This window comes from Balaenoptera ricei, chromosome 8 (assembly GCF_028023285.1).
Source record: "Balaenoptera ricei isolate mBalRic1 chromosome 8, mBalRic1.hap2, whole genome shotgun sequence".
NCBI classification, from domain to species: Eukaryota; Metazoa; Chordata; class Mammalia; order Artiodactyla; family Balaenopteridae; genus Balaenoptera; species Balaenoptera ricei.
The window spans coordinates 72,187,940-72,200,317 of record NC_082646.1 but is presented as its reverse complement, the minus strand read 5'-3'; the positions used below and the strand labels follow the sequence as shown (position 1 = coordinate 72,200,317).

At 43.7% G+C, this 12,378-nt stretch overlaps 1 protein-coding gene across 1 annotated transcript in view; it reads right to left on the bottom strand.

The window, feature by feature from the left end:
* LOC132370181 (calcitonin receptor-stimulating peptide 1-like) overlaps positions 1-305 on the bottom strand; it is an 85,978-nt gene extending 85,673 nt beyond the window's left edge. Inside the window, exon 1 of the mRNA XM_059929924.1 lies at positions 220-305. Coding sequence (XP_059785907.1) covers positions 220-305 — 86 coding nt within the window. The remainder of the gene's footprint in view (positions 1-219) is intronic.
* Between the last annotated feature and the right edge of the window lie 12,073 nt (positions 306-12,378).

The window sequence follows — 12,378 nt, the reverse complement described above, 5'->3', positions numbered from 1 at the left end:
ACTGTATATCTTATGTGTGTTTGTACACTGTGTGCTACACATCTTTGTCTCATAAACAGTTTATGATAAACTTATATACACGTTTACATTCATACATTACCACCACCCCCACCCACAACCCCACCAAGAGCCAAATTCAGCACAGCACAACTGAGAACATAGAATTTTATGATCCAGGGACAGAGGCAGGTGGGAGCGCTCCTGGCAGGGCTGTCTCACCTGAATGGTGCTGAGTGGAGCATGCCTGCCTGGTACAAGACCAGGATGCTGAGGACCACGAAGGGGGGGAACTTCCAGAAGCCCATGACGACTCTCTGCAAGGGAAGAATAACAGCACCTGGAACAATAAATAAATTCCATGAGCCCACAGACCCAGGCTCTGCTCCTGCCTCTGCCCCTAACTCCCTGGCGTCCTGGTTTCATGCTAGTCATGTCACTCCGATTCACCATCGTTTCCTGCTCAGCCAAGTGGACTGCTGGAAGATCCAGTAAGGCTGCAGCATACTTAGTTTAGCAAAGAAACCTAGTGGGACAACTGGGTGAGGAGGTCTTTGTCCATAGCCCCCACCCCATCACTCCACTCACTCTCACATACAACGTGTTGGCCAGGACTCCTGGAGGACAGAGTCCGAGTACCTGTCACCACAGCTTTTCCCACTGTGCAACCCAGAGCTGTCCTCCTGGTGCCGGGCTTTTGCACATACATGGAGGGGGGAGGGGATTACCGAGGACAAATTTCTGCGGTTGGAATCCCTGAGAAACTGAAGAACCACATTCTACTGCTCAGCTGCTCCACACTTTGGTAAAGAGTACCCTGTAAGAATCAAGCTGGAAGGGTCTCAAATTGGGACCCAGGACTTAAACTGGGAAAAAAGTTCCCAGAACCCACAACGGGGGCTTGCGTTTAATGGCTGCCTGCCCCTCAGTCACTGCACCTATTTGCCACCCGCTTGCGCTGGCCCAGGTTCCGAAGCATTTCCCGCGGTCCGCTGGGCACAAGACGTGATCCGTGAGAGCACCATCTGCACAAAACTCTTTCTGCGTCCAGATCTGCTTGCAGTGCCAGGGGAGCTCCAGCATCCCAAACTGACCTAAGCACGTGTGCTGCGGGAAAGGAAACTGGAGCCCGCCTCAGCGCTGGGAGAGTGAAGCAGGGAGTGCGTGAACTGAGACCATCCAGTGTTACCTGTGGAAGGAGCCTGGGATGCATTGCAGAGTGATGCAGGCTGTGTGAAATGACCTAGACAGAAGTGGACAGAGCCTTTGCGACTGGAAGAGAGCAGCTAAGAAAAAGTAATGGAGAGAGAGAAGGAAGAGAGGGGAGAGAGAGAAAAACAGAATCCCAGCTAAGCAGGAATCTCCGGGCTTACCTGGCAGCAGGAACCAGGTGGCTTGGAGCAGAGGAGGGAGCAGTGGCGGTAGCTTTGGCTTCAGGCGATGGCACTGTGGCAGAAGTGGCAGTGACACTCGAGCTGGGCAGTGCGCCTGATGCCTCCCAACACCAGCAGCTGCTCTTATTCCTGCTGCTCTGGGTCTGGGGTGGTCCAGGAGCTCTGGGCAACCAATGAGGGGAAGGATCTGAGCCCCAGAAGGATTGTGTCATCACTTGCGTCCAGAACCTGGAGCATCCAGAAGGACCACCCCACTTGTATTTGCATTGAGGTCATTGATGGCGGGGGCGGGAGGGGGACGTGGGGGGGGTTGGTGAGGACCAACGAAAAACACACAAAAAGTGAGTAGGAATTTGAGGACAGGTTGACGTCATGGTTAACTTCAGCTGTTCGGTTTCGCAGGTTTTGAACACGCACGTGTCCCACTCCATCCCCACCTGTGCGATCTTGTCTGGCAGAGTCCAGCATTACAAGGAACCCTGTCTCCCCTAGGTCTGACCGCAGACCTCCGTGCAAGTGCAGCTTCGAGGGTTAATGCACAGTAGAGTTGATGATTCTGTGCCCAAGGAGGGGGTCTGATTCAGGCAGCTGGAATCACGCACAGGAGGGCAGGGCTTGTGGGTATCAGACACAGGGGATCAAGAACTTTGTCACACTGGAACTCTGTTGCAGCTGTGCCTTTTCCAGGTGGAAACATCGTGGGCTAGTAACTTCTAGTGCCTCAGTATACTTATCTTTGAAATGGGGATCATATTCTCATCTTGAAGGAGTGTTATCAGTAGTAAGTATGTACCTGTTCTCTGCCCAGGTGGGGATCCAGAAGTGCTTACCAGGGAAGTTCATAGGGGATTCCGTGGGATCGCAACCCATCTTCCCAATCAGCACCCTGTGCAGCTGCCTGGAGTCATGCTGGTTGGTCCACCATGTGGGTTAAGGAGGGGCTGGATGCCCTACTGGGCCAGAGCAGGGAAGTGCAAGGCTAAAAGCTTCCAAGCGGACCTCTAGCCCCACGCCTCCTCCCCCGCCATTCATCACCTAAAGTTCAGCCTCCTTCTCCAACCATTTGCCCAGCTGCCCCTTGCTTCCGGCTGCTGTTTGCCAAGATGTTCCAGTGACCTGTGATTCCAGCCCTGCACCCACGTCTACTGCAATTCAGTCCTCTGCTAGAAAGCCCGCCAAGCTTGATGGTGCTAAAGAGTCCAGCGGAGTGCAATCCTCGCTCTCACTTCAGTCATACTCTTACACACACACAAACTCAGTACGTTCTCCACACATGTGCGCACTCCCAAAGCACAGGCACTCACAAAATGACACTGGCGCTCGGGGGCCTCCAGGTGATGCTCACAGTACCGCCCTAAGTATGCTCAGAGCGGCATGATTAGGACCTGCGTCCACGAAACCTGCACCGACTCTCAGTAAGTGTGCTCTGTAAAGCCCGATTACCCAGCACCTCCACCCTCCTACACCCTGCCCAGCACGTTTCTGGATCTCTCTGTCGGAGCTCCTGCTCTAAGCCTTCCAGAAAGGTCTGAGGTGCTGACTTGCTGTCCTCAGCAGATAGAATGCAGAAAACGAAGCTTCTCACTGTCCGCAGTATCGCTGGGTCTGAGCACATAGCGCAAGATCCAAGCAGCCTGTACAGACCCTCCAGCGCGGCAAGCACTGCGGCGGCATCGCGGGGCGGTGGAATAAAACACGAATCCCAGGTAGCTGGTTTTCTCAGGCGGAACCGAAACTAGCCGAAACGAGCCACGAGTGACCCGAGCCACAGGTCCACGCCCCAGACCTCAGTGTCAAGAAGCTTCAGTTTTTGTTCGACACGGCGGCTGCCTCGCGGCACATCTCTTCCCCTTGCAGGTTGGTGGTCTCCGGGCTCAGGACACCTAACTTCCAAGAGGCCCTTATTCCAATTGTCTGCTTCTTAACCGCAGCGGTGGCACCGTTGCAAGGGAATAAAACCTTGGGGCAGGGGAACTGGATATCTGAAACTGGCTCTCCTCAGGCAGGGCGGTGGGGGATCCGGGGAATGGAATAACCGGTTGGAAGCGCGCAAGTGCGCTTGGGCGCAGAGCCGGGAAAGGCAAGATGTGCAAGGGAAAGATTCAGGATGGCGGATCGCGGGTTCAGTGCACCTTGGAGTCTGGAGGCAGAAATCGGGGGCTGAGACCCAGACCGGGGTTAGGAACTCAGCAGCAAGACTAAATTGGCGAACGCGGCAAGGCAGATACTGTGCGGCATGTAAATTGGGCTCTGCCACTTAAGACTGTTGTAGGCGAGGCTTTAAAACTCAGGTGCAAAACACTTTTGCCGACATGACTTCCAAGACCTGAGGTTTCTGACGTATCAATCTTCTGAAATCATTTGTAAGTACGTGTGCCGGGGAATTGCCTTTTCCTATTGAGAGAACCATTGCTTTCACCAGTGCAATGGTGATGACAAAATGGTTAAGAAAGGACTACTTTAGAAGCCGAATTTGTAACCATGTCACTTTGTGGGCTCAGAACTCTACCTCTGGCTGCCACGTGTGCCTTCAACCTTCAAAGCCTACATTCATTCCCCCTTCTGAAATCTTTGGTGGCTACAAAGGGCTAGCGGTGTGAGGCAGGATACAGGGTCTGTACGCAGAGGGTGCTAACGTAGCCTCCAGCAATTTCAGCTTTTCTTGAAAAAGTCTCCCCAGATAGCGAGGGACTGACATGAACTCATCCATCAAGTCCTCTGAATTTCTAATGAGTCCTGGTGCTGAGCTGGGGGCAAGGTAAAAAAAAAATCCTTGGCACTTAGCAGCATGTGTTGCACACCAGGTGGCACTCACCCGATGTTTGTTAAATAATGGAAAATAATTTACTGTGGCAGATTTACCAGCCATTCCTACCGCTGTTACAAGACTCGAAACTAATCCCAGCCAGCAGAGAATCCGGACCTAGCAAGGTAGCCCAGCTTTTCAATAGGATTTCAAAATTGTGAGCTCAAACATTTGAGACACTCCTCTCAATTTATTTGACATGCAGAGTTGGTTTCCCGATGGCAGTTTCCAGGAACAAGACAGAGAAAGGAAGATTAACCCTAGGGTTCTTTCAAAAGTCTAAAGTCTCCTAGTAAGAGACACAAAATCATTCTCCTCTGAACCCATCCCTGAGTTACCAAGCTTCCCTGGTGGTGCAGTGGTTGAGAATCTGCCTGCCAATGCAGGGGACACGGGTTCGAGCCCTGGTCTGGGAAGATCCCACATGCCGCGGAGCAACTGGGCCCGTGAGCCACAACTACTGAGCCTGCACGTCTGGAGCCTGTGCTCCACAAAGAGAGAGGCCGGGACGGTGAGAGGCCCACGCACCACGATGAAGAGTGGCCCCCGCTCGCCACAACTAGAGCAAGCCCTTGCACAGAAACGAAGACCCAACACAGCCAAAAATAGATTAATTAATTAATTAATTTTTTAAAAAGATGTTTTGACCTTACCATGTGCACATTGCTTATGTTGCATCCAGCCCTACCTGAGGCTTCTTTTAGCTGAAGCACTAAATAGAAATCAATCTTGAGAAAGTTGGCAAGGAAAATACTGATTTAAAAATAGTTACCTAATTATTTGGCATTTCATTTTTCAGTCTTATTTCATAACTTTTAAACCTGGAAATCAGATTTAAAGGTTTAAAAGGTTTAAAGGGTGGAAATAATCTAGTTTGGAAAAAACATTTTTTACAACCTTCTGATAAACTAATTGCAGTGGTTATCTCCATACTTTTAAATTAGATTCCTTGGGAGATTGGGATTGACATATATACACTAATAAGTATAAAATAGATAACTAATAAGAACCTGCTGTATAAAAAAATAAAATTTAAAAAAAGAAAAGAACTAAATAAATAAATTAGATTCCTGTGCTATTTTTCAAAACTTTTTTCAATTGAATTATACTTGATTTACAATGTTGTGTTCGTTTCTGCAGGCAGCAGTGTGATTCAGTTATCTATATAAATACATATAAATATATATGTATATGTATACATTATTTTTTATTTTCTTTTCATTATAGTTTATCTCAGGATATTGAATATAGTTCTCTCTGCTATACAGTAAGACCTTGTTGTTTATCCATTCTATATATAATCCTTGCATCTGCTAACCCCAAATTCCTAGTCCATCCCTCCCCACCGCCTTGGCAAACACAAGTCTGTTCCCTGTGTCTGTGAGTCTGTTTCTGTTTCATAGATAGGTTCACTTGTGTCATATTTTAGATTCCATGTATAAATGATATAATACGGTATTTGTCTTTCTCTTCTTGACTTCACTTAGTATGATAAACTCTAGGTCCATTCATGTTGCTATAAATGGCATTATTTCAGTTTTTTTTTTTTTTGGCTGAGTATCCTGTGCTTTTTTATGAAAAAATTTTTAGATAGATGATTTAGCAGAGTGTGCCAGAGACCCATATCTGGTTGAAATTCTGTTTTTTTTCCCAAACTTTTTCCAGTTTTATTGAAATATAATTAACACATACAGCACTGTATAAGTGTATGTGTCCAGCATAATGATTGGACTTACATATCATGAAATGATTATCACAATAAGTCTAGTGAACGTCTATCACCTCGTATAGATGGTTGAGAATTCTGTGAGTTTCCATGCATTTAAAAGACTTATACCTTTAATTCTATACAATTTGTGTATGAAATACACTGAACAACAACAAAATCACAACAGTAACAACTTCAGCAGCAGTAGCAAAAACAGCTACAATAATTCATTCTCCTCAGACTACGGGAAGTTCAGAGCCGTCCAATTAACAGGAGAATTTCAAATGAAAATTCATTGCACTGGGTTCTGCGTGTAAAGAACTTGGAAGTCACCACTTTGTCATAACAAGTAAAAAGCTGAAGAGACTGGAAAAGAAACAACACGTCCAAGATCCTTAAGAGAGGGAACAGAAACCAAACCTTTGCCCCCAAGACTGGGGAGACAGGCAGTGGGTGATGGCTTACTGGAGCAGAGATCACAAGGGGAAACCTCAGTGGGAACAAGTGCTGGAGCCAATGCTATGGTAGGAAAACCTGAACTGTAACTGAAGAACTGCTGGAGACACAGCGTGGACAACTCTGAGAGTTAAAAACTCCAGGGGCACCCAGTCATAAGGGGTCCCCTACAACTGTGTGAATTTTAAGTCCTGGTGCTCAACAGGTTCTCACAGTACATAGGAGAGAAATATACCCTGGTGGGATTTGCCTCTACAAGCTGCACTTGGTTCTCACAATAGGTAACAGAAAAATCCCCTTGTGCATCCAGAGAAGGAGGGGAAAAGAACTGTTTTGAAATACACCAAAACAGTTTGTTCCTACAAAGGCCTGCCCTCAGGAGACACCACTTAACCAGAGCCTAACCTGAAGGCATATTATCATGGCCAACCGACCAGGGGAAGGGAAATCCCCAACTACAGGCAGCTCTAGCCTTGCAACTGCCATTAAGAGCCTAGAACCAGGGAGACAACTTCAGCAGATTTTAAGTTAGACAAGGAAGCAGAAAGACATTCATGGCAGAATGAAGGAAGGGATATCGTGTCTGTGGAGTTTTCCTGGCTTGTCATTCTTGGAAAATGAGAGGGCCTAACTTTCCTACAGAGCTGAGTTGACTTGCCCTTGGGGTGCTCCTCCCAACCACACAGGGACCTTCTTTGCAGCAGGTACCAGGAGAGTTTCCTTCCCAAATCCAGAGGCCATTTCTAGGGTGACTTCAGCTGCCAGAGAAAATGCTGAGTGTGGTAAACCAGGGCCAGGCTGGTCACTCTGAGGGGTGGACAGGCTCAGCAGGTAACACCAAGGAATTACTCTGGGTGGGTTCCTCTGAGATGACTAAAATTCTCCCTTGGTTCAGAGCCATCCAGAATGGCTCTCCTCTCCCTGAGTAAGAACAGTGTTCCATGGAGAAGAGGGCTAGAAACAGGAACCTTCCCACTGTACGAGAAGTTCCTTACACAGACAGCTCCTTTATGGGCTCTGTTGGCAAACCATACCGTGCACATGAGGGGACTTCCTCTATAACTGGAGTCTCCTGGGATTGAGAAGAGTAAGGCTTTGGGGTATTAAACAACTGAATTTGGGTCATGCCTTTGTGACTCACTTATGTCCTTGAGCAGATAACAATCTCTCTGAGCCACAGTTTCTCAACATGTAAAATGGGGAATAACAATATTTTATGTTAAAATATTTTATGTTAAACACCAGACACGTTGCTTGGCATGAAGGAGGTACTTAAGAGTGGTGTCTATTATTATATAACAAAAGCTTATCTGACTGTATCAGCTCAATTAGATAAATTAAGTAAAATCAATACACACTCCTCTGCCTTCTTAAGAGGAAGGCAATCTGTAAGTGTTTCATTCTCAAAATAAGTCCAAATTGCCAAAGCCACAGCACAATGAATCTGCCTTCCCCAAACCTCTTACATACCTGCCTGGCCATGATGCAGGCTCATTGCCTAGCAGGGCTAATGACAATTTATAATGAATATTTGCCACACTGCCTGGCATGGAGCAGGCACTCAAGAGTGGTGGCTACTATCATCATTATAACAAAACTTTATCCCTGCTCCTGCAAGTGCAAAATCATATCAACTTGTATGGAAAACTAGTAAAATGCAGTGCATACTCCTCTACTTTCTTAGAACGAATAAACTGAATACAATTTAAATCCTTTTTGTGACCACCTAGAGGGGTGGGATAGGGAGGGTGGAGGGAGACGCAAGAGGGAGGAGATATGGAGATGTATGTATATGTATAGCTGATTCACTTTGTTATATAGCAGAAACTAACACACCATTGTAAAGCAATTATACTCCAATAAAGATGTTAAATAAATAAATAAATCCTTTCTTGAGGATCTATTGACACTATCATAAAATTATTATTTAGTGCGCTAGCATGAAGACAGTGCCACTGACAGGGCTATAAGATATGTAGGGCCAATATCCCCAAACTAGACATAATCAAACTGTCAGTTCTTTTTGATGTCTAATATCTATATAATTTTATGGTTATTCTCTTTCATTACTTCCCATCAGGTTGTCAACTATCCCTTCTTGCTGGTGTCATTGTGACTGCATTTAGCAACAACCTACCCACTTGCATTTGCATTTGCTGTGTGGTAAAACTAACAACAAATAAAAGCAACAAAAGAAAAACTTAATATACTAGTATGGAAACAAAGAGCCTATAGGGATTAAGTGAGACCTGGTAAATACTGGTCAAGCAATATAAAAAGGGTCTCTGTGGTCATCTGCTCAGTTAATCTGTACTCAAGAGAACAGAAATAAAGCTTGTCAGAATCATGTGTAAACACAGAGCAAACAGATCCTGAGTAAGCATTTAGGAGTGCTTTTCATCCTGTATTAAGTCTTTTCACTTTGTATAACTGTAACTCTATACCCATTAAACTATAATTCCCCATTCCTAGCAACCACCATCCTACTTTCTGTCTCAAAAGGCAGAAAAGGAGTGGAAGATAAAAATAGCAACCAAGAACAATGCAACAAATAAGAAACAGTCACAAATGTAGTAAATATTTATCCAGCTATATCAATAAACACTTTGAATGTCAGTGGTCTGAATGCACCAATTAGCAGACAGAAACTGTCAGAGTGTATCAAAAATCGGGACCCAGCTATATGTTGTCTGCAAGAAACTGACTTTAAATATAAATACAGACACAGATTGAAAGTAAGTGGGTAGAGAAAATATACCATGCTAACATAAGAAACAGGAGTAGCTGTTAATTTCAGACAGAGCAGACTTCAAGGAAAGGTATCAGGGATAAAGAAGGGGATTACATAATAATAAGGGGGTCACTCTCCAAGAAGACATAATACTCCTTAACATGTTTGTGCCTAAAAAAAAAGCAACAAAATATGCGAGGGAAAAACTGATAGAACTGCAAGGAGAAATTGATGAACCCACTACACAGCTGGAGACTTCAACACCCTTCTATCAGAAATGGACAGATACAGCAGGCAGAAAAATAAGTAAGACCATTTATGATAAAAACCCTCTAGAAAGTAGGCATAGAGGGAACTTACCTCAACATAATAAAGGCCATATATGACAAACCCACAGCCAACATCGTCCTCAATGGTGAAAAACTGAAACCATTTCCACTAAGATCAGGAAGAAGACAAGGTTGCCCACTCTCACCACTATTATTCAACACAGTTTTGGAAGTCTTAGCCACAGCAATCAGAAGAAAAAGAAACAAAAGGAATCCAAATTGGAAAAGAAGAAGTAAAGCTGTCATTGTTTGCAGATGACATGATACTATACATAGAGAATCCTAAAGATGCTACCAGAAAACTAATAGAGCTAATCAATGAACTTGGTAAAGGAGCAGTGTACAAAATTAATGCACAGAAATCCCTTGCATTCCTATACACTAATGATGAAAAACCTGAAAGTGAAATTAAGAAAACACTCCCATTTACCACTGCAACAAAAAGAATAAAACACCTAGGAATAAACCTACCTAAGGAGACAAAAGACCTGTATGCAGAAAATTATAAGAGACTGATGAAAGAAATTAAAGATGATACAAATAGATGGAGAGATATACCATGTTCTTGGATTGGAAGAATCACCATTGTGAAAATGACTGTACTACCCAAAGCAATCTACAGATTCAATGCAATCCCTATCAAATTACCAATGGCATTTTTCACAGAACTAGAACAAAAAATTTCACAATTTGTATGGAAACACAAAAGACCCCCAAATAGCCAAAGCAATCTTGAGAAAGAAAAACGGAGCTGGAGGAATCAGGCTCCCAGACTTCAGACTATACTACAATGCTACAGTAATCAAGACAGTATGGTACTGGCACAAAAACGGAAATATAGATCAATGGAACAGGATAGAAAGCCCAGAGATAAATCCACGCACCTAAGGTCAACTAATCTATAATAAAGGAGGCAAGGATATACAATGGAGAAAAGACAGCCTCGTCAACAGGTGGTGCTGGGAAAACTGGACAGCTACATGTGAAAGAATGAAATTAGAACACTCTCTAACACCCTACACAAAAATAAACTCCAAATGGATTAAAGTCCTAAATGTAAGGCCAGACACTATAAAACTCTTAGAGGAAAACATAAGCAGAACTCTTGCAGAACACAGCAAGATCCTTTTTGACCCACCTCCTAGACAAATGGAAATAACAACAAAAATTAAAAAATGGAACCTAATGAAGCGTAAAAGCTTTTGCACAGCAAAGGAAACCATAAACAAGATGAAAAGACAACCCTCAGAATGGGAGAAAATATTTGCAAATGAAGCAACTGACAAAGGATTAATCTCCAAAATTTACAAACAGCTCACGCAGCTCAAGATCAAAAAAGCAAACAACCTAATCCAAAAATGGGCCGAAGACCTGAATAGACAGTTCTCCAAGGAAGATATACAGATTGCCAACAAATACATGAAAGAATACTCAACATCATTAATCATTAGAGAAATTCAAATCAAAACTACAGTGAGATATCATCTCACACTGGTCAGAATGGCCATCATCAAAAAATCTACAAACAATAAATGCTGGAGAGGGTGTGGAGAAAAGGGAACACTCTTGCACTGTTGGTGGGAATGTAAATTGATACAGCCACTATGGAGAACAGTATGGAGGTTCCTTAAAAATCTAAAAATAGAACTACCATACGACCCAGCAATCCCACTACTGGGCATATACCCAGAGAAAACCATAATTCAAAAAGAGTCATGTACCACAATGTTCATTGCAGCTCTATTTACAATAGCCAGGATATGGAAGCAACCTAAGTGTCCATCAACAGATGAACGGATAAAGAAGATGTGGCACATATATACAATGGAATATTACTCAGCCATAAAAAGAAACGAAATTGAGTTATTTGTAGTGAGGTGGATGGACCTAGAGTCTGTCATACAGCATGAAGTAAGTCAGAAAGAGAAAAACAAATACCGTATACTAACACATATATATGGAATCTAAAAAAAAAAAAAAAAAAAAAAGGTCATGAAGAACCTAGGGGCAAGACAGGAATAAAGACGCACACCTACTAGAGAAAGGACTTGAGGACACAGGGAGGGGGAAGGGTAAGCTGGGACAAAGTGAGAGAGTGGCATGGACATATATACACTACCAAATGTAAAATAGATAGCTAGTGGGAAGCAGCCGCATAGCACAGGGAGATCAGCTCGGTGCTTTGTGACCACCTAGAGGGGTGGGATAGGGAGGGTGGGAGGGAGGGAGACACAAGAGGGAAGAGATAGGGGGATATATGTATATGTATAACTGATTCACTTTGTTATAAAGCAGAAACTAACACACCATTGTAAAGCAATTATACTCCAATAAAGGTGTTAAAAAAATTAAATTAAATAATTTTTTTAAAGATGTTAAAAAATAATCTAATTAAAAAAATAAGAAAAATCAGTAAGGACATAGTTGAACTAGGCAACAACATCATCAACTGTATATAATCAACCTCTATAGACTACTTTCACAATAGCAGAACACACAGTTTTCTCCAGCTCACATGGAATGTTCACCAAGATAGATCACACTCTGGGCCACACAACAAACCTTAACAAATTTAAGAGAAAAGAAATCATACAATCTTTGCTCTCAGACCACAATGGATTTAAACTAAAAATCATTCACAGAAAGCTACTGGTAACAAATGTACCACTCAGGTGGGGGATGTTAATAATGGGGGAGGCTGTGCATGTGTGGGCACAGGAGGTATGTGGGAAATCTCTGTACCTTCCTCCCAATTTTGCTGTGAATCTAAGACTGCACAAAAACATAAAGTGATTTTTTTAATTGTTTGTACTGTGTAAAGAAGGGGAGAAGCCCAAGCTTTCCATCAGTGATTTATGCAGGTGGATCTATGCAAGATTGGAGGAGGGGAACATCAATGTTTAATTATGCTAGAGATAAAATTGTCTGAAAAATGTTGCATGTACTGTGAGTATGAA